Source organism: Ochotona curzoniae, unplaced genomic scaffold (assembly GCF_017591425.1).
Source record: "Ochotona curzoniae isolate NIBS_2020 unplaced genomic scaffold, NIBS_Ocur_1.0 contig_1482, whole genome shotgun sequence".
Lineage (NCBI taxonomy): Eukaryota > Metazoa > Chordata > Mammalia > Lagomorpha > Ochotonidae > Ochotona > Ochotona curzoniae.
Window position 1 is genome coordinate 344605 of NW_024465100.1, and position 22887 is coordinate 367491.

Below are 22887 nucleotides of genomic sequence, written 5' to 3' on the forward strand. Positions count from 1 at the left end.
ACAGAAGAATCACACACTCTTGCTCTATGTCTTTATTTTCGGTGTTGTGCTGAAAAGAACTAGCTGACAGAGAAGTGGTACCCTTGAATGAAATAACACTCGGCAGAGGGCAGCACCCTGGGAACTAAGCTCAGGGTGTGCAGCGCCACCTGTAGGCCAGGGCTCTGTGAGGAGCAGAACCTGCTAAGTGCTGAAGAGCCACGTGACTGGCGTGTGTTTGTGCAGACTGCAGAGGCTCTCAGTGGCATCAATCCTGCAAACCCCGGAGGTCAGAGAGCTGGGAGGATGGACCCTGTATCCAGTCTTTAAAGGGGAAAGCCCAGGCCCCTCACTTGGTTCTCAGGACTGCCCCACTTGAGAGAACTACACTTCGGTGACTGAAGGGGACATATATACCTTAGAAAAAAGGACCCTGAATATTCACCCTAGTAACGTGAAGATTGAGGCATGTGCTGTTTTCACCAAGAACCAAGGCTATCTGCTACACAGCAGTGCCCAGAGGAAGTGGAGCAGGGCCTGGACCTGTACTAACACCTAGGGATTTAGAAAGACTCCATGACCCATTGGAGAACTTTTGCATTGTTGGATGCCATCTGGAGCTGTGACACACGCCTGTTCCAAAGAGGATATGTGGGGTCTGTAGGCATTTCCTCTGCCTGACATTGTAATGGCAATGGACTGCTGTGACAGCTGACAGAGTTCTCCCCTTACTTCCTGACTGTGGAATATGACTCATCGTTATGTAGAGACCAAGAGAATGCCTCATAAATCCTCATGTACACATGAGAAAACAATTAATATGTAATAATTACAACACCCAAAGAATGGAGTTGAATACCCCCCAAAATAAATGATAGCTAAAAGGAAATGTTGTCATTTCCTAACCATATTAAATCATCCCATGTGGTATTTGCCAAAACCAAACCAATATTACATGAATACTGATTATCATAAGTTGTGCTTAAAGATAAATTTTAGAAGCTGATATAGCTACTGAGCAAAAGCTAGACTCCATATGTGGCTATTAACTTTGTGAAGGTCTTTTAGTCTACACAGAACGTAAGGGGAAAATCAAAACAACTTGCTATTATTTGTTGAGAAAAATAGCATAATTTTACTGTTAGCATAATTTTACTTAGTTCAATTGGTATAGTAACATCATGCTAACTTTATATCATTACATTATTTATATCAAGATTATAAGAAAGTTGGTCTTCGTTATGTTTGTACCAATACACGCACAGACTTTATACGTGGCATTCCGATGTTTCCGGAAAGGTTCATTTTGATGACATCTTACAGTTTGTACTCTAACTTTTTTTCAAAGATTTCTCTATTTTTATTGAAAGACAGATTTACAGAGAGAAGAGGAGACAAGAAAAATTTTACAACCACTTGTTCGCCCCCCCCAAGTATCTGCAATGGCTAGAGCTGTGCCAATCCAGAGCCAGGAGCCTCTTCCAGGTATCTCAAGTGGGTGCAGGGTCCCAGGGCCTTGGGCCATCCTCAACTGCTTTCCCAGGCCACAGGCCGGGAGCTGGATGAGAAGTGGAGAAGCCAGGACAGGAACATGTAGCCATGGAATTCCAGTGCATAGAAGGCAAAGACTTTAGCCACTAGGCTACCATTCCAGGCCCTCTACTCTATTTTTAAATTAAACAATTTTTTTTTCAGTGGGAGGAACTTCCAATTTTCTTATCTAGAGTTTTAAAATGGAGACGAGAGGGCCCTAACCCTAACTCTTACCATCTAGATCATCATAGGTCTAAGCAGTGACATCTAAACACACTGCTTCTTACACATGGATAGTAGAACCTACATTGGAAAAAAATCACTGACAATTCAAAATAATATATAAATATATAAAATAATGTATTTCATTAAAACATAACCTAGAAAATGTACATAAATAGCTTGATTCTGCAACTCAGACATTCCATGACCTATTCTGTAGGATTCCATGATTTGCATGCCATGGTTGATGTTTTATTTTTATTGTCCTATACAAACACATGTATTTGAACTAACAAGCTTAGACAAAGGCTTTTGTATGTAGATCATAAGAAATTACTTAAAGACATATTATGGGGGGGACCCCAAGAAAAGTGTAAAGTGAGACTGACTATGTCAACTTGCTTTCTGCCATGAGACGCACAACATCTGTCTCATGAATCCTGCAAGTTCAGGATGTCTGCCCTCTCACCCCACACCTCATCTGCCACAGCCCTGAAAGGAAGGTCTGCTTCAGCTTCTTGCTTCCCCAAATCAGGATAAATGAGTGGTTTGCAGGATACAGGATCCCAATGGCCTGGCAAGTCATTTTGACAGTTTTACTCAATGATGTATCAAAATCCCACAATGAAATGACAAAACTAATAAAGTAAATGACAAACAACAAAAGGAAGGAGACTACAGTCTGCATGGCTTTTACATGGACCTTGGTGCTGGATGGGAGGAATCCCTGGCCATGATGCCGCACGTTCCTGAGATGTTTCCACAGGGAACAGGCTAACAGCAGAAAGCATATCAGCGATATAACAAAGGGTATGAAAGTTAGAAGCGTGTATAGACTTATATGTGAAATCTTGACAGCGTCTCTCAACTCCACCTTCCTAGTAACATTCCCTTCCAATTCTTTTTTCCAAATTCTCAGGTCTATATTTAGCACAGCAAGCTGACAAACCAAAAAGACAAAATTCACCAGCATTATCTGCACAATGACATACTTAACTCTGTTCTTCAGATGAAGAAAGACAAGGTTGGAGAAATTGGCTATCTTCAGCAAATAAAATAAACTCAGGATAGCAGTAAACCAGAGGTTAAAATGGTTGGTTACTGTCCAGGTATTACTGATTATCATTTGCACTTCAGATGTGACTAAAGCTGGGTTCAACACTGTGGAACACCAGTTTAGTAGTATCAACCAGAGCATACCAATTCTGGAGACAGCCAGAGCAGTGAGAATCCCATCCGCGGTGGAGACCTTGTGACTCTTGACCCAGTCTAGGCAGTTCCCCATAGCTATGAAGATATTGGCAGAATTCCCAAGAACAAACGATGTCATGACTACGACGGAAAGGATGCTTGATAGTAAACTTGTCATGTCTGAGAAAAAAGAAAGAAAACGTGCATGTTTAATATTTCTGGTTTTGGATTTTTCCAGTATCCTGACCTGAAATTCTCTGTTGTACCTGATTTCTGAATTTTCATTGACTTTCTCTTCTCTCTTAAATTCTTCGACTGTTTCAAGTTGGAAAGCACCACAGAGGGATAACTGAGGATATCAATGTTGTATTTATAGGTAACCAGGTCCTTCCCAAAGCAGCTCAAATATATTCCTAATTATATACAATATGTTCTAGAAGCAGGCTAGAATATCTCATAGCTGATACTGAAGTGAAAACTTAAGTCTCATTTGCTAGCATGCAAATAAAGACATATTCTCTTGCAGAGTTTTGTATTTCCTTGTTTCACATCCCCATAATTTGTGTCCAGCAAACTTAATTGTTAGTAAGGTTTAATAGCACATGTACGGAATCTACACTTATAGGAGAATGGTCATAATTAAGGCTATTACCAGCATGGGGTCGATTTGATTTGTTTTGTTCTCATGCTAAAAATAAGTAGAAAATATGTAGTCTTTGTCTAACAAAAGCATCTAAGGCTTTCCTCTGAATCCCAACACTTCCTAAAACTTGGTTACTGATAGCTTATATTTATATAAAACGTCATTGATCATAGGCTGATTAGAAGCAGATATACTTACATATAAACACACAGAGAGAATCATCTATCACTGACAACAGAAAACGTCATTCTTACAATTCCCAAAATGGAAAATAATTTTCAGAGATCATGGGTTAACTAACCATTTGTTCCCTCACAAAATTTTTATTCTTGCTATAAATATTTAATAAAATTGTCTCATGTCCAGACCTTTGAAAAGCTTACTCATGAGTTCACACTTGTGGGGTCCAGTTATCCAAGCCAATGCAGCCTAAATTGTCAAAAAACTAACTAGCTCCAGAAACTAAACCATCTTAAAGCACCTTTTCCATACAACAAGGCCAGCATCAAAAAATGCGTAATTACATAAGTATGCAGATATTTATAACTAATGGAAGTTGTCATTTTCTTTGCAGGAAAAAAAAAAAACTTGCTGAACTAGAGAATGGGCAGCAGGTCCATCATTTACCTTTTGGTGCATCAAGAAACTCACGATATAAAAGACAAACAGATGGAGTGTGTCAATTTTTCTCATACAGATTATGAATGCTAGCAGAAAACTTTTGGAAGGATGAAGACTCCAGGAAATGTCATTTCAACTCTCTACATGTTTCAGTTAAAGTAAGAAAGTTTCTACTTCAATTCTCTTAGAGTTGAGTAATGTATACAGCTGACAAATTTTACCCTGGATGTATAGTGAAGTATAATGAATAATATTTATGGAACATTTCCTTAAAATTAAATTATATTACACTGATATTGTACTCCTAGAAATGGGCCAAAACAAAATTGAGAAACACATAACTGTGCCATAAAACAAAAACTCATATAAATATCATGAAAATCAAGACATGGAATATTGCAATCAGCTCAAGTCACTTCCAAAAAATTTTCTGTATCCTTAAAGCTTTCTCCATATTTATTGAGGTAAGCATAATTCAGAATTTATAATGAACATTTCCTTAATTTCTACATATATTTTAGCAATGAGATATGCAAAAATAAACACCATATTTTAGTAACACTAAACTTTATATAACTTTATAAATCAGCTATATACGTGTGTATATATGTACATACACACAAAATAGTATGCATCTACTTGTAATAACTTCTTTTGTCAAATGTCATCTTTCTGAAATTTACTTACATTTTCTATAGTAATTTATTACATGTATTTATCCATCCACCCTACATTTATAAATATTTGAGTTGTTTATGGAAAAACACAACTATCAGCCTTGTTTCCCATTCCATTTTGTTCATTCCCTTTGGGTGTACATGTAGTATAATTGCTAGGTCACTGAATATGACATTCTGATGCTATTCATATCCATAGTAAGTTCAAAAATATTCCATGAAATTTAAACTTTCACGTTCAGATTATCTGCTATTATCTGAATACGTTTTAGTCATCATATATTTTAACCTCCACAAAAAGTTAATTTTATAAAAAAAAATTATCTATTCATTTGTCTGAAAGAGAGAAAGGGAAAGACACAGAGAGAGATCTTCCATCTGTTGGTTCACTCACTAAAAGACGACAACAACCAGGTCTGAACCAGGCTGAAGCCAGAAGCCTGTTTCACTTTCTTCCCAGGTTTATTAGCAGGAGGTCAGACTAGAAATGGAGTAACCAGGGCTTAATTGACACTATAATATGGGGTGCTGGTGTCACAAGTGGTGGCTTAAATTATGGCACCACAAAATTGACCCAAAGATGTTATTGCTTGTAAAGACAGCATTCATTGTTACCAGGCATATATTTGCAATTTGCATTCATCTTCATTCCAACTTGCATATTCAACTTTTGATCACAGAATAGAAAAAGGATATGGTCTTGTCACTCTTCCCTAAACTGCAGGAACTACAAGTAGATTCCACATCAGTTTTTGTCAGATCTGTTGCTAAATCTTTAGTGCAGGCTCTCGTTATGGGTAAATTTAAGGAGTAGAATTTGTCCAATTATGTTTGCAAATATTGTAAAAATAAATCACTAAAGGAGATGATGAAGATGATGTCTGTTCAATGAGTAAAATGTATCTGATGAATGTGACCTCAGTGGAGGCCAGAAAAATGCCAGAATTCATGATGCAAGAACACTAATGTTCATTTTTCCACATGGCCTTAACATTTTTGTATCATTCTAAACATCAAGGCTAGACCTACAGCATATCTTCCCCTAATAGTTCATCAAGACTAACTAAAAAAATTTTCTGATGTTTTGCTTGTTGCATTTACTATATTCTAAAGATGATGGGAAAATGGTCTTACAAATAAAAAGTATTTCCAGTATTGACATCTGGATTTCAATTTTTCACATTTTCATATAAACCAGTACATGTAGTTCACACAATAATAGTCTGTTTCACATTTTAATAGTATCAATAGCATGCAACATTCTCTAGATGACTTATTTACATACCTAGCTGCTTTGAATATTAAATTGGGCTATTATGACAGCATTCAAACTAGTTCCACACATATGCAAACATACACAAATATTATACTAAACATACTTTATGCTTTAGATAAATTAAATCCTACAGTTTTTTCTATGTGTGGACTCTCAAGTCCATAGAATAGAGGGAGGTGATCTCTGTGTTTAAGGTGCTTATACTCTGCCAAGAGAGATAGGTGATACGCAAGAAGATAAATTTCTGAGTATAATCTCCCTTAATATCAGATCAGGTTGTTAAAATTTCATGACTGGACTGTGAATGTTTTCATCAAGCAAAAATACTAAACTTTTGTGAAGATACATATGTAACAACTTGTGTATTACATACACACCTAAATGCACATTTAATTTACATATATACAATGTACATGCAAATTAAGATAACATAACACATAGATACATACAATCTTAATGTGTCAATAACGATTTTAATTGTCTTAAAAAATAAAAGCAAAGTGACATAGTCATGGCACCAAGAGTTAATATAGTCATTCAGAACTCAATTAAGTTTATATATTCCTTTCTTAGAATTAAAATTATAGTAGCTCAATTTCATCAAATCATTTTTTTAAGATTTATTTTATTTTTTATTGGAAAGTCAGATATACAGAGAGGAAGAGAGACAGAGCGAACATCCGTCCGTTGATTCACCCCTCAAGCAGCCACAGTGGCTGGAGCTGAGCCAATCTGAAGCCAGGAGCCTGGAGCCTCCTCCAGGTCTCCCATGTGGTTGCAGGGTCCCAAAGCTTTGGGCCATCCTTGACTGCCTTCCTAGGCTACAGCAGGGAGCTGGTTGGGAAGCAGGGCTGCTGGGATAAGAACCAGTGTCCATATGGGATCCTGGCAAAATATGCTGAGAAGAGTATCACACCACAAGCTGAAATGGTTGGCTATAGTCCAGATATTATAGACTCTAATTCTCTCATTTAATGTAGGTACAGAAGGTACATTCATAGGTAAACACAAACAAAGAAGTGTTACCCAGAGCAAAGCAGTTCTGGAGATGGTCAGAGCAGTGAGAATTCGGTCAGCTGAGGAGAGCGTTTGGGTCTTCATCCAGCCAATGCAGTTCACCAGTGCTATGAAGGCATTGGCAAAATTTCCAAGAATAAAATCCACCATTAATAGGATGAAAAGAACACCTGAGCATGACTTCTGCAACCTTCTAAAATGCCAACGTGATGTAAATAGAGGCAAAATGTTAATGGCAAACATGGGTTACAGAACACAGTTCGTCTTTTGTAATGATCTTTGTGCTGAGCGCTCAAAAGCTTTCCATGGAGCCATGACCTGAAATGTTTACACAAGGAACAGATTTAAAGCTTCTTGGTTTCAGGGACGAAGAAAAATGTGTAAAGGCAAAACCAAGTACACTTGTACAACCATTTTTGAACTTCCAGGCAGGTCACATTTCAATCATGATCATTTTTCTTGAACTCTCTTCTAGGCTTCCCACTAAAAGATGAAATACAAAAAGGCAAAACAAACTATACTGCCTGAACTACACTTTAAGCACTCTACTTCTGATGAAGAAAAATAAGTTTGAAAGGAGGATTCTCTTACACAAATAAAATATGCTGGGGCAAGTACCAGGTGCTGAAATGGTTAGTTACTATACAGACACTATAGATAATAACCCCTGCTGTTCATTAAATATTAACATTATGCAAAGTAAATTTGTTACGGCACTACCAGAGCAGCAAGAATCCAATCAACTCCAATATTCTTTTGCAGCCCAGGCAATGAAGTAGTTAACTAGCAACATGCAGATACATGTAAAATTTCCAAGAAGTAGGATGGACAGTGGCCAGTAAATTTTTTTGTCTAAACTGAAAATAGATAAGTAAATAAATAAATAAATTAGTAAAACAACTAAGTGTGATATTACTAATTATGCATCTCTCTTTAACATTCCACCACACATTCAATGTGCACTGTTCACTAATGATATATATGCAAACTATAACACACATTAACTGCCATATATTTATGCAAATATACATTAAATATAAATATATATAAATGTATATATACATATTTTATATATAAATTTATATATATATAAATTTCAAGCTGTGACCAAGTGAAGCTGGAGAGCACAAGGGTAGCTCAGTGGGTACATTCAGTACATATTGATGGGAAACCTGGTTATACCCAAGAAACATCAAATTAATTCCTCTCCATGGACAGTATGTTCTGGCCACTGGCTGAGATATTTCATAACTGATGCTGAAATGAAAGATGAATTTCCATTTGCTAGCATGCAAATAACAGCATATTCTATTTCATTTCTTTTGCAAGTTTTCCTTGAATAATCTCTGTATGATTTGTGTTCTTTTTTTTTAATTCTAGATTTAAGAGGTAAGAATCTAAACTTTTCCTAACAAAGTATTCCAAGGATGATACTCTGCCGGCTCTACCTTCAAACCAGAGAAGGTCTCCCCAACAAGCTGTTGGACTTATCTGGACAATAACATGCTGGACTCTATGCTTGGTATATGTTTGCAATGAAGGAATCTCAACTGAACTTGAACTGTGGTTACACAACAAGGTGGAGGAATCCACCATGGGGGGAGGGTTTCTGGAGGAGTGAGGGGAATCCCAGTACCTATAAAACTGTGTCACATAATGCAATGCAATTAATAAAAAGAGAAAAAAAACAAGTATCCCAAGGAAATATAGGAAGATTCCTTTAAGTCTAGTTGTTGACATGTAGTTTTTTAGGGATATCTTCATGGTCTGATACAGTCAAAGCTCACATACACATACAAAGACACACTGATGATCTGTATGTGGAAGGAACTATTGCCAGCGAGTGAGTTTTTTAAAGATGATTTGCTTAAAACATCCTTTTCCCATTCAAGTTTTTCAGATTATTACTGTTGACCAAAATTACCTCTCCTAATAGTTCTTTGAAAAACCAACCCTTTTCAGCCCATGTTAGTTATTGAAACGAAATATTCAATAATTTTGCAAATAGTTCTGGGGTAGCTTAAATGGTAGTTCTTTTCCATTTCATAGATGCCACTTCGTATGAATATTCAGGTGCATTTTTCTATATTAACTCAGTTTTCTGACTTTATTTTTGCTATTTCTTTTTTCTTTTTTTTTTGTTTGATATTTCTTTTGAAAAATTGAATTATCCATTTGAAAGTCAGTCACCAAGAAAGGGGCAGAAAACTTATTTCATTAAGGTGTGCATATCTTCATATTAATTCTAATATTTCTTAATAATGTTCAAAAGTAACACACATATGAAAATTAATAACTATGTATTCTGCATCTTCAATTCTATTTGGGTGCAAGTTTTTTTCTGACAATTCTTTCTACCTTCAAGTAAATATGTAATAAATATTTACAACAGAATAAAACATGCCTCAAAGATACATCTTACTGATTTAGAATTAAGCATGCAATTGGAGATTAAACTTGGAGCGTAAAATATAATGAATCTGAACACAGTTTAGTACACACATGCAACAGAAATTCAACAGAAAACAGCAGTGATTTCTTGAAATATGCTTATAATTCAAAATAGTATGTAAATATTCATAACACATTCCTTAACTGGAACATAACTTAGCTCATATTTGTGAAAACACATGTGTTTAGAAGTTTGAAGGACTTTATGCTATAATGTGTAAAAATAACTGGTTTACATTAACAGAAAATGATTAAACTGGGTTAATGTTTCTTGTGTTTTTGTGTACATACACATGCAAATGTTTTTAGTCACAGGAGTATGTGAAACATATTTTAGAAATTTCTCACACACATACACCACGGAAAGCCCAGTAGGAAGTACATCAATGTAGTAACTTTCTGCTAAGCAGCACTTAAGGTCTCTCTTGCGAAAAACCCAGGGATTTCGACATTTTTGTTCTCTTCCTCCAGCATGTCACTTGCCACAAGACCAAAAGAAAGGTGCGTTTTAGCTTTTTGTTTCCCCAAATGAGGACAAATGAATGTGTTGAAGGATAGATGATAGCAATAGCGCGGCAAAATAGGATAACAGATTTGCTCATCATTTGATAACTCCAAAATGATAGAACCACACAAAGAAAATACAGAGCAAATAAGAACAGGAAGGAAACCACATTTTGTATTGCTCTTATGTGGACCCTGGTGCTGGAATCTTGGAAATGTCTAGCATTGAGCTTCATCTTTCTGAGATGCTTACACAGAGAATAAGTCAACAGCAGGAAGCAGAGCAGAGACATCGCAAAGGGTATGCAGCTTGATAGGGTGCGGACGATTGAATTTGAAACAATTAAAATCTCCCAAGTCTCATTTGTGTCATACAGTTTTGCCTGCACATGCTGAGTGATGTTTACCATTACCAGATTGCAAACCAAAAACACACAGCTCCCCAGTATTACCTCCACCATTATACTTTCAACTCTCTTCTTGACATGAAGAAAAAGGAGACTGGAGAAATTGGCTATTCTGAGCAAGTAAAATATGCTGAGAAGAGTATCACTCCACATGCTGAAATGGTTAGCCACCGTCCAGGTGTTATGGATAAATTTCTCAGTTAATGTAAACACAGCTGGATTATCAATAGGTGAGAAACTACTTCTTAATATTACCCAGAGCAAAGCTATTCTGGAGATGGCCAGAGCAATGAAAATTCGGTCAACTGAAGAAAGTTTTTCTCTCTTCATCCAGCCAATGCAGTTCACCAGTGCTATGAAGGCATTGGCAAAATTTCCAAGAATAAATTCCACCATTAACAGGATGAAAAGGACACCTGACAGTGTAGTAAACATGTCTGTAAGAAATGGAAAAGGAAAGGAAAATCATAAGGATGCTGGTTCTATTTGTTTACTCTCCTGATCCTAATTTCTTTATCCCTTTGATTTGTAAACCTGCAGTTATTTTTTTGTTTCTTTAAACCTGTGAATAGTGCTAAGCTGGGAAGTACAACGTATACTAAAGCATGAAGCCAATGCTCACTTTTTGAAAACTATTTTTTGTTGCCAAAATGACCCCAATTAAATTTTACTCGCACAGAAATCTCTCCTATTCAGATATTGTAATACATCACAGCTGATGTGGAAATGAGAGTGATCAAGCTGCACACCCATTATTGTAAGGAAATTCAAACCACAGAGCCAACCTTAAAATGCCAACCCAATGAGCAAAATGTTGTTCCTTGACCCAGCTGTGATCATTTTTTTCCATGAATTAATTTTCACTCTCCTTACATTGTCAGAGAGAGGCCTGAAATATTGCCTGAAAACCTCATCCTTCCCCAAATGTTATTGAGAAGACATAATGGCTTACTTCTTCGTGGTCCCGTGACTCCTAAATCACACTAGTTAGCAAGAAGAAATTCCTCAAGGCATCCGTTAGCACTTCATTATCGTATCGCAAAAGGGAGAGGCTTATTGCGGCTCACAGTTCCGGAACATCACAGTTCAACATCAAACACTACAAATGGTTTAGGTTCTGGACATGTCCTTGCTGTCAGAATTCGCCGGTGACACAGAGCCCCACGCAGCTGCAGACAGCAAGAGCGCATGCCTGTGGCTCTGTCTCCACCCGACACACCCACGTGAGCTCCACATCAAGGTTTCAAACCCACCTGACTATTTCCCAGTTGTTCCTGCAAACACAGGTGTAGTTAAGCTTTCACTCTCTTGATATCATTAACATAAAACCTTGGTGACCAAATTACAGGAGTACAGGAACCAAATCATATTCAAATCACAACACTCACAGAATGGTTCATCTATTTTGCCTCTCTTTTTAAAAGAAGCTTTTTCCACTAAAGACTAATTTTAAATGTATTTTTCCTATTGTCCATTTAAGTTCTTCCATAAATAAAAGGCTCAACAAGGTAGTTCAAGTTGCATTGTACTCATTTTCTGAATATAAATGTATTAAACCTGACTTCAACTAAACTATTTATTAATGTAACCCATATGATAATATCCGTTATGTAAATTATGTGTATAGACATGAAAAATAAATCGGATAATGAAACAGATACAGATGCTTCTACTGCGTGTGATTAAAATGTTGGTGACAATGATGCATGTTAACTGAGAGAAGCTTGCCTGTGGCTTCAGTCCAGAGTTTACCCCTCTTCCCGTGGGCTTCGCATTGTTTCTTAGGTGATCTTAAGCTACACGGTGAGGCATCTGCATTATAAAAACATCTTTCAGGTGATTTGCTTGCTAGTTTTATTCTTTACCACACTCTAAAACTTAGGACAAAACTGACCTACAAATAACACTGATATTCGCATTTGGAGAGGCTTTTTAAATATTTTCATATAAATATGCACCCATTTTCTATGCAATATTATAATACATGATTATTAGTTTATATTTTGGTAGCACCCCTAAGCAATAAAAATGGTTCCACTGAGCAATGGAGTAATTTATATTTTAAATGAATCACTTTAAAGCTGTCTTATAAGAGTAGTCAAAGCAGCCTTACACATAGGTAAACACATCTAAACATGTTAATAAGTGTCTTAACAAATTTATATTTCTGTGACTATGCTTTTTTTTGCTCTGAAACAAAACCAAAAATATTTTTAAAGAAACAAAAAAGTCTACATAAGCACATATGTATGCCCATGAACAGCAGTGTTATCTTTGGGATGAAGGAAGTTATTTTACCAAGGGATATTTGGGAGTTTTCCATGCCATAATTCACTGGAAATTAATCAAATTCTTCTGCTTTAAAATGTGCAACTTATATATTTTCGTAGGAAATAAAAAATATATTGCTTAGCTGCATATAAATGCTTTTGGTGTTGTGAATAAGATTAACATAAGCAATATGAATTTGCTTTTCATATTTACTTTTTAAATTAAAATGTAATTTCATTTTTACTTCCTTAATATTATATTATTCTTTATTTGACAAAAATCTAATTATAAATCTATTTATGAAAATGCTACTCCAGCTCATTTCCACTCAGCAATTTCTTTTATTTGTTGACATTTTTGTCTGTAGTCACCATGTAGAGAAGATACCGATGCAAATACTTTACAATAAAAGATATCTCCAAACCAATATAAATTGATTTTTTTCTTCATCAGTACTTACTGATATTTATTACTGTTCATACCGTTCTTTCATATTGTTATTTGGGGATATCAGGCTATATAATGTTAGTTCACTAATTGGTGGCTTCCATATTTGGCAGATTGGAACAAGGTGATTTATAAGAAATGAATGTCATCTTTTTGGGGAATAAGCATGGAAATATGTACATAATTAATTTTATTATTCAGACATCAGTCACATTACTGATATCATTTGTGAAATTTGGGACTCTCCCTACATTATTTGCCCAGAATATTCAGTTTAAGTCTCAGAAATTAAAGACTATTTGTTACATGTCAATGGAAGTAGCAAATAAATTATAAAACAAACAAAAAAAACCCTCCTACTTTTGAAAGCATAATATATAGGATAAAATGTTTATACAAATTTAAAAAGTAAATCTGAGCTATGATTCTTACATAAATTTAAGTCTGAGCTATCAGTTCTCTTTTTCTACCTGTTTGTAAATTCCAAGGAACTGTAATTTCAGTAATAGTAATTGCCCCATTACACCTCAGTTCCTTCTGCACAATGATGTTCGTATCTTTGGATGTCTTACTTACCAATGCTGATCTATGTCCTATTATATCATATATTCATTTCTCATTACTGATTGTAGCACTTGAGGTGTTCCTTTAATTTTGTATATATTGTCACTGAACTACTATTATAGTAGGGTTTTATAGAGTAAGTGACATACGTTTTTATAGCTTTATTTAAATTTTATTCAAAATCTAAGAGCAGCTCTGCACACTAACATGGATTGGCTCAACTCTGCATTGAGATCACTTGGGGAGTGAATCATTGGATGGAAGATCTTCCTCTCTGTCTCTGCTCCTCTCTGCATATCTGACTTTCCAATAAAAATAAATAAATCTTTTTTAAAAAAAAAACAAAGAAAGAAACTAAATAGAAATAAAAATTGAGATGTTTAAGGAGTCTCTACCTTCCAGCCTTCAGCTTAAGACTCCCTGGTACAGGTACTTGGAAAAGACCTTCTAGAAGACCAAGCCACTGTTTGGCTACCACATCTTAGAAGATTTAATGGGAGGACACTGAGTTCATTCTTTTCTGAATGTGTAATGCACACAAAACCATGACACATAATAGTTGTCTCAATGTGATCATAAAATACATTTAACATACCGGGAGATTATTTCTTACTTAACATGGGAGTTCCAGAAGGTTATGAGGATTTGTTTGCAAACTGAAAATGTGTAACAAAGGGTGGACATGGGGTGGTTAGAGAAGCCAATTGAACTAGACAGGGGTCATTAGTTTCAGGCACATCGAACTGAACTGCATTCCAGGAAACTGCATGATAAGTACTGGAGTACTTATCATTTTAGAAACCTAAGTTGATAGATTTACCCAGCCTCCCTTGGAAGCATGAAAGCCACTGAGGTGGGGCAGTCTGGTTAGGGAGAGCTGCAGCCTCTGGACATTTTCACTCTAACAGGATTCTAGCATCTTACTAGGAAGAGTGTAAGGGGCAGGAGAATCAAATGGTGCAAGAGAGAAAGCAGCAATTTCTAACTATCCTGTTTATTGTTTTTTCCAGTTATTTACTCAAACACTAGTTAAGGTGCTGCTGAGAAGGCATTTTCTAGGTACGACTAATAACCGAACCAGTCATTTTTAGCTCATTAGAAGTGAAATAATCAGATATCCTAACACATTTCAAAGCTTTAATAGAACTAGGTAGGCTCTGGGGGTAGGAGATTTACACAGAAACGTTTATAATTCTTGAGTTAATATTATCTATTTTCCTCTTCTATTTTATTTTTAATTTTATAATACAATTATATAGGCTCTGGGATTTCCCTTAACCCCCCTCTTAAATCTCTCCCCTAAACTGATTTCCCCATGTTATTACAATATTATAATCCTTCAGAAGCAGTCATAAGTCCACCATTCTGCTATTTCTTGTGTATCCTGACAGTGCAGATACAGACAACGGCAGACAGTCCAGCTTCCTCTTGTCAAGATATATCCAACTGTTTCATTGGGAGTCCATCATTGATTTGGAAGTGGTGATGCATAGCGCATTTTATCTTCACATCTGAATCTGATAGTCTATATCACAGAATTAGTATACATTCGCTTAAACTGAAAACCATAAATCAAAATCAACAACAGAAATAAAGTTTAAAAATTTACAACACCACGGATTTAAATAACATGCTACTGAATAACCAATGTGACATTGAAGAAATGAAAAAGAAAACAAAAAAAAATCTTCCTGGAGAAAATGTGAGCTCTGATAAGGACTTCTGTGTGCTAACCCTAACTTCCGCAGGATGTCCTAATCACCAGTGTCAACTGCCATAAGAGCACACAAGGTTTTAGTCTACCCTTGTAGGATCTAACTTGTGGTTGTGGGATTCCAATCTGTAGATGACCACTCCTTCCTAATTTCCTTCCTGTTAAAACTGGGCCTGAAGATGCATCACTCTTTCAGAGGCTTCCTAAGCACACTGCCTCCCAACTCCATCCAACCACTCACAAGTGATTAAAGATATTCTTTGTGATGGATCCCATTGGCTCTCCATCACTGCTCAACATTGACAAAAATACACATTTTGTAATCCAAGTTCTGATGTGTTATTGAATATTGACTGCATAAGAATTACCCTCAAAACTCGGCTGCTTAAACATAAAATAATTATTGATTCCCAATTCGTTGCATTAGGAATCTGTGAGTGCTCAGATGCTCAGTCCTCCAGCTGCTCTTCTGTTACAAGGCTTCATCAGGGCAAGCTGGGCCTGCAGCTATCTCAAGGCACAAATGAAGGATGATCCAATTCGGAGCTCATGCAATCCACTGTTAGCAACCACCACCCTTTTCGTGGGCTTTGGTTCAGAGAAGCCATGTCTTGCCACAGAGTCGTCATGACAATTCACAATGGGGCATTCATTTCATTCAGAGCAAGGACAGAGTAGGCAAGACAATGCCCTGTGTCCACTTGTTAGAGCTGACATAATGAAGTACACAGATCACATGCACAAACAATTGGAATTGATTCCTTTAAGCTCTGGAAGCTAAGAATCCAAGATCAAAGTGTCTAATGGCTTACTTTTTTCTGAGGCCTTTGTCCTTGGCTTGCAGGTGGTTGACTTCTTAGTGCGTCTTCACTTGGTCAGTCCCCAGTCTGTGTTGTTTGTATCCTAAAGCATCTTCTAAGAACATCCAGCAGATGGACTGGGGATACCTTAATTGATGTATTTTATCAAAATTATCTTTTTAAAGGCATCATCTAATACAGTCCTGTTCTTAGGTACTATATTTTGGGGACCCAATGCATAAATCGAAGAGTGGACACTATTGAGTCCTTTACAATTACTCAGTACATGTATAACTTATGTGCAATTCATTCACATTTCCTTTGTTCTCTTCATTTGAATTATTATCAATTCAGCTCAAACTCAGTGTTACACACAATGCAAGATGTGTGCGACAGGAGATGGATCCATTGGGGGGCACCCATGATACCTATCTGAGGGAGGAGGGAAGTCATTGAGATATTCACTTTCCGTTCACCCTGGAAATTCCGTGCGAGGAGATGCTTACATTCTACCAAGTAGGAACTAGTAGGAAAGGAAATGGGATCGCACAAAAGCTATTCCACAAAAGTAGCGCCAGAATATTGGAGAAATGAGTATCCATTGCTTGTGATATCTGAGGTATAGCTTGCTGATTCTTCCCGCAGCTGTGTACCAGTCTAATAACCCTTGAAATATTTGTAACTCTGTAGGTAATTCCTGAGCTCAGTTCTTGGACTAAATCTGCGTTAACAAAATAGCCTATATGTATATATATATATTTTTTAGTACATACTTTCTCTGTTTAAATGGGTAACATTGCTTTGATTCATCAACTAGGAACTGTGACATGGTACTACACTTACAATCACGTTTAGACACCACTCTGCTTTTATTCATTCTTGCTTTAACTATCACTTCTCCATTTTGTTTAATTTGTTTTCTTTTGAATGCTTGTGCTTCAAATCTTACAAAACATATGTTCTTTTTACTTTCTTCTTTTGATTAGTTCAACTTTATTTAGTCTGTGTTAACACTGTGCTACATTCTTCTATATATACTTGCTTCTATATACTATGTTACATAAGAAACTAAAATCTTGGTTTTTTTTCATATAAGAAGTATTCTCCTGAGTATCAAATCCTCTATCAGAAATTTCCTTTATATGTGTTATAGAGATTTAGTCACTGCCTTCTACAAAAGAGAAGCCTGGTACAAAGCTCAGTGAAACACTGTAATTTTCATCTTGCATGCATAAATTATTTCGAGTTTTTGTGTTTCCATTTATGCTTAAGCATGGAATACATATATACATACATGTATATATGTATATATGTGTTTATATATGTGTGTATATTTTTCCTACTTTTTCTGTAAATATATATTTTACACTACATTAATTTTCATGTGTTATATTTTATCAGCTAATATTGCCCATTACTTCCCATATTCATTTCCCTTGGCACTACTGTCTGTGTCTCAGCTATATGTCTTCTAGTCTTAAGATCTTTTTAAAAAGATCTTTTAAAAAATTTTAAAAATTTTTAAAAATAAATTAAAAGATCTTATAAATTGATCCAATCTTTATGCTCCTGTTTTTCTGTGCTAAGTGAAGAGATGAAAACTATTACTAAGGTAGGAATTGTTATAAGCTTTAATGCTTATGAAATACCTTATGTATGCTAATGCCCCCAAATCTTGCCCAGTTACTGCTGTTATTAACACATTCTTATTGTCCAAGGAGGATTTGGGCTCTTTTAATGCTTCCTGCTATCAATTACAAAGGAAAAATTCAACTCTGTTTTCCCATGATGTAAATAAATAAACAAACCAGACATTGTGTCAGTTTCTGAAATGATCCAGCGATAAATCCATCACCTCAGCTAAAACAATTCTGACCTTTTAAACCATATTGTTTGTTAACATGTATGCCATGTAAGTATTCAATACTGTGTCCAATGCTGGGCTTGAATCTCAGAATTATGCCTTCTAATTATATTTCTCTAATCTTATTAATCCATCCATTTATATCAAAGACAGTATTGATTTATTTTTCACACTCTTGAGTAAAGATAACAAGATACTTCTTTATAAATACAAATGCTGAAGTTCACAAAAAATATCTCACCAATTCAGCATGGAGGAAAAATCAAGAAACAAACAAAGAAATCGTGAGAAAATAACAAAGACATTATAGGTTTTAGATCCTCTCATGAGACTTTTACTTCTGGTGGAAGGAAAGAAGGGAAATAAGAAAGCAAGGAAGGAAGAGAGAAGGAAAGAAGGAAAGAAGGAAAGAAGGAAAGAGAGAGGAGGAGAAAGAAAAAGAAAGAAAAATGAAAGAAATAAAAAGGAAGGAAGGAAAGAAGGAAAAAATAAAGGAAGGGCAGAAGGAGAGTGTGAGGGAGGAAAAAGAGAAAAGAGAGAGATAAAGAAAAGGAGCCATTAATATTAATATTATGTTCCATATTTTAAGTAAAATTCCCAATTGGTAAAACTTATCCATTGATCCTAGATCAGTATACTCTCTCCCAAGATTATCCTATTTTTCATGTTTTTCTTACATAAGAGTGAAGTTTCCAATTAGAAATTAAAAACTGATGGAGTTGATACGCTATTCTTTAAAATCACTATGATTTTCCTACATTTCTAAACATCAATCAATATATATACAGTGCATATTTTCTATTAAATTATAAAATTACAAGTACGTTACACATTGTAAAATCATGATTATGTACATAGCTATTTCTAATTATACAGAGAAAATTCTACCCCATGTATTTGTTTTCTAAACCATGCAAAAATACTTAGCATACTTACTTTCCTCTACTCTTTATAAGAATATCACTTTTTTGAGTTCAACATTTTGTTGTTACAAAGCACAACAGTTGACGCAAAATCCTAAAAGCGGCTTGCTTCATCTTGCTGTTTTCCAAAATTATGATAAATGAGTGGATTAAAGGATGAACAGATATTACTAATCTATTGAATAGCAAGATGAACCTGCTAGGGAATAACAATTGGCAACAAATAATACCAAGAATAACCCCAATATATATCAAAAAGAGAAACAAACGTGAAACCACGATTCTCATGACTTTCACATGTGCTTCAGTGCTAAGATCTCGGGACCCAGTGGAACTGAACTTCATCCTCCTAACGTGTCTCCAAAGGGAAAGAAGCAAGAAAAGAAATGATGCGATGGAGATAACTGTGGGGCAGATCACCCCAACGCTGCCAAATACTAAGCAAACAACGGTCTGTGTTTCATTCAGTTTGATCTTCCAAGTGTTGTTTGCTTCTAGGTTTAAAGCATCAGGAATTGAGTCATTCATCATTGGGATCATAATCAGGAGAAGGAGAAATGACCCCACAAAATAAATAACAACCACCTTATTCACTCTCCACTTCATCCAAACAAAAAGACGATGGGAAAAGGTTGCTATCTTAAAAAAATAGAAGATGCTGAGGCAAGTGTCAAACCAGACAGTTAGGTAACTGGCCACTATGCCAAAATGAATATTAATTTTCCTAACTTGACCAAAGCCATGTACATCTGCAGAAAACACTGTTAGAAATGAGTCAGCCAGTATGGTGATGAAAAAGCATATTCGGGTTAAGGATAAACCGGTGAGGATACAATTTATGAAGTTGAGCTTCCTTTGTCTTACCCAGTCAATGCAGTTCACTACTCCAATGAGTCCATTTCCCAAAATACCAGTTATAATTTCCACTGTTAAGGTGATCAAAAAGATACAATCCTGTGTCCTTGGCATTTCTTCTGAGCGAATAATGATCTCACACACCACTTTCATTAATTGTTAGATTGAAAAATTAAGGTTTTTTTCTAATAATTCTCTTCTGAAAATGCCACTTCAATTCCATTTCAATAAATATCACCTCTGCTGTCACAAAGTGTCTCAGGGACCACTGTGAAAACCATTACTTTTTGTTGTGTAACATTCATCCTTTGTGACTCCCTTGGCAACAGCTCTGGATCTAATACATGTTGTAGTAGGGTCTGTTGCAATTTTCCATGTTCTATTTTGAGTGAACAGATGAAATTTAGTTTGCTTGGATGCAAATGGAAAATGATTCTATCCACTGGCTCCACTTCCGCCCCACTCTAACAAATATATTAAGGAAACCTGAAAGTACTCCAGTAGAAGTTTCTAAGAATCATCTACCAAATTAAAAATGACACTAACCAATCTTCAGCTGAAAATTCAGTATTTCCACTATGATCAGTACTAACATTAATTAATGTATTTTACCAAAATGACCTTCCTTCTAACTCTGCCAAGTAACAGGTAAAATGAAATTAGGTAAAATGAAGTTTATATATACTGAGGTAAAATACGTAAAATGGAATAACTTAATAACTACAGAAACTTACAGCCTAGAAAGCCCTTATTTCTTTTTCTCCCTGTTTTACTTCTGCAATTATTGTCTACGGATTCATATATGGTGGTAAATCTAGTATTCCTCAGTATATATAAACTTTATCAGTAAAATCACAACTTATGCTAGATATGGTTCTCAACACTGAATCATACTATGTGTGTTTATTCTAATAAATACTTTTGTGTACTTTGTATTAAATATAAAATAATAGTTCATGATAGAATAAAATTTGCTTCAAAGATATATCATTATTTTTAATTTGGAACTGAATGTCTTTATCACAGAAAACATCAAAGCCTCAAGGAATGAAATCTTAGCACACCATGTTATACAAATCCAGAATTGCTGGAGAAATGCCAATGATTTTCTCAGATGCACTGACAATTCAAGCTAGTATATGAAATACATAACAAAGCCTTTAACAAGAAAACTGCTTAGGGCCAGTGCAATGGCTCAGGGGCTAAATCCTCACCTTGCACACACTGGGATCCCATTTGGACACCAATTCAGGTCTTGGCAGTAAAGAATTGCCAGAACCTTGGAACCCTGCACCTGCACGGGAGACCTAGAAGAAGCTCCTGGCTCCTGAATTTAGATTGGCTCAGCTCTGGCCATTGAGGACACCTGTCTATGTTTTTGTTAGACATTTATTCATGCATACGCTTTTATTTATGAGCTGACATTAGCCTTGTGTAGGTGCATCATCAAAGAATAATGATAATGGATGAGTTCAATGCTTACTCCATAGAAGACATTATTGTTTCCAAAATCCTTCAGCTTAATTTTTGTTCATATACAATGTGTTTTGCTCACAGGGTGAAACAGATTTCATAGCTGACATTGACAAGAAATCCAAATTCTCATTGGCTAACATGCAAATAAAGACATATTCTCTTTCAGTGTTTTGCAATGTTTTCCTTTTTTAGTTTCCCTGTAATTTGTATTCAGCAAATTCAAGTTTTATCTAGTTCAAAGGAATATACCATGAAGGCATAAACTACTAGATGGAGTTTATCATAAGTAAAAGCATCACTACTATGATTTTTTTTTCTTTTTCCAATTCTGGATTTGAGTTGAAAAAAAAAATCTAGAGCTTTCTTATAAAATGACTTACTTTTGTGGGAACTCTAGGGAAACTAGCATTCCCTAAAAAATCTAGCTACTGATCACTAACATTTTGATAGAAGAGCTTCATTGTTCAAAGCTTCAAAATAGTCACTTGCACACACACACACACACACAAACATGTAAAAACACACCTACAAGTATTTCTCATGAACTGATGGAATTTTCATCAAAGCAGAAGATGAGCTTCAGAGATCATCCAAATTAAACAGTCTTTTGTTCCCACTCAGGTTCTTCAGCTCAATATAATTATTTCCCCAAGACATTTCTTATGTTTAGGTGTTTAGCAAATTGTTTATTGAAAGGCAGTTACAGAGAGAGAAGAGGAGACAGGAATTTTCCATATTCTACTTCACACCTCAATGGGCATAGTGACCAAAGCTGAAGCTGAGCTGTTCCAAAGCCAGGCGCCAAGAGTTTCTTCCAGGTCTTGGGCCATCCTCCACTGCTCTCCTAATCCATTAGCAGGGCACTGGATTGGACTTGGAAAAACCAAGACTGGAACTAGTGCCCATATGGGAAGCTGGCATCACAGGTAGACGTTTAATTTGCTGTGCCATGGTGTCGGCCCCTCATTGTAGCTTTTATCAGTATTTCCATGGTCATTGGTAATATTAAGCAAAGAGACTGAGCATATAAGAAAGAGATGACATGAAAAGAGTAAGGTTTTTGATATAGACAGTTTTAGATTTAAATGCCAAATCGGGTGTCTCCTAGGTAATCTCTTGGCATCCATCAACAACTCACTCAAAGTATCCCACTTTCCCTAATTGACATAGGGGCTGTTGTTATGCAGCTGGTTTAGCTGTCACCTGTGATACCAAGATCTCACAAAGGCTCTGGTTTGAGTGTCTGCCTGCTAAACTCTTGGTTCAGTTCCCTGCAAACACACCTAGAAAAGATATGTATATGGCCTGCGTGCTAGGACCCTGCCAGCTATGTGGGATATCTAGATGAAACTACTGGATTTTGACTTTGGCCTGGTCCAGCACTGGCTACTGTGACTACCTGGGAAATGAACCAGCGATGAAAGGCCTCTTTGTCTCTGTTTCTCTATAACT

At 35.9% G+C, this 22887-nt stretch overlaps 2 protein-coding genes across 2 annotated transcripts; both read right to left on the reverse strand.

Moving 5' to 3' along the window:
• Positions 1-247: 247 nt before the first annotated feature.
• LOC121148036 (taste receptor type 2 member 19-like) lies at positions 248-10847 on the reverse strand. The gene is made up of 3 exons (XM_040968018.1): positions 10777-10847; positions 2209-3105; positions 248-303 (listed from the first exon to the last, which is right to left on the reverse strand). The coding sequence occupies exons 2-3, from the start codon at positions 3101-3103 to the stop codon at positions 248-250; spliced, it is 951 nt and encodes a 316-aa protein (XP_040823952.1). The 5' UTR covers positions 3104-3105; positions 10777-10847.
• LOC121148126 (taste receptor type 2 member 20-like) lies at positions 10017-11652 on the reverse strand. Its single transcript, XM_040968173.1, has 2 exons — positions 11474-11652; positions 10017-10958 (listed from the first exon to the last, which is right to left on the reverse strand). The coding sequence occupies exon 2, from the start codon at positions 10954-10956 to the stop codon at positions 10024-10026; it is 933 nt and encodes a 310-aa protein (XP_040824107.1). The 5' UTR covers positions 10957-10958; positions 11474-11652; the 3' UTR covers positions 10017-10023.
• Between the last annotated feature and the right edge of the window lie 11235 nt (positions 11653-22887).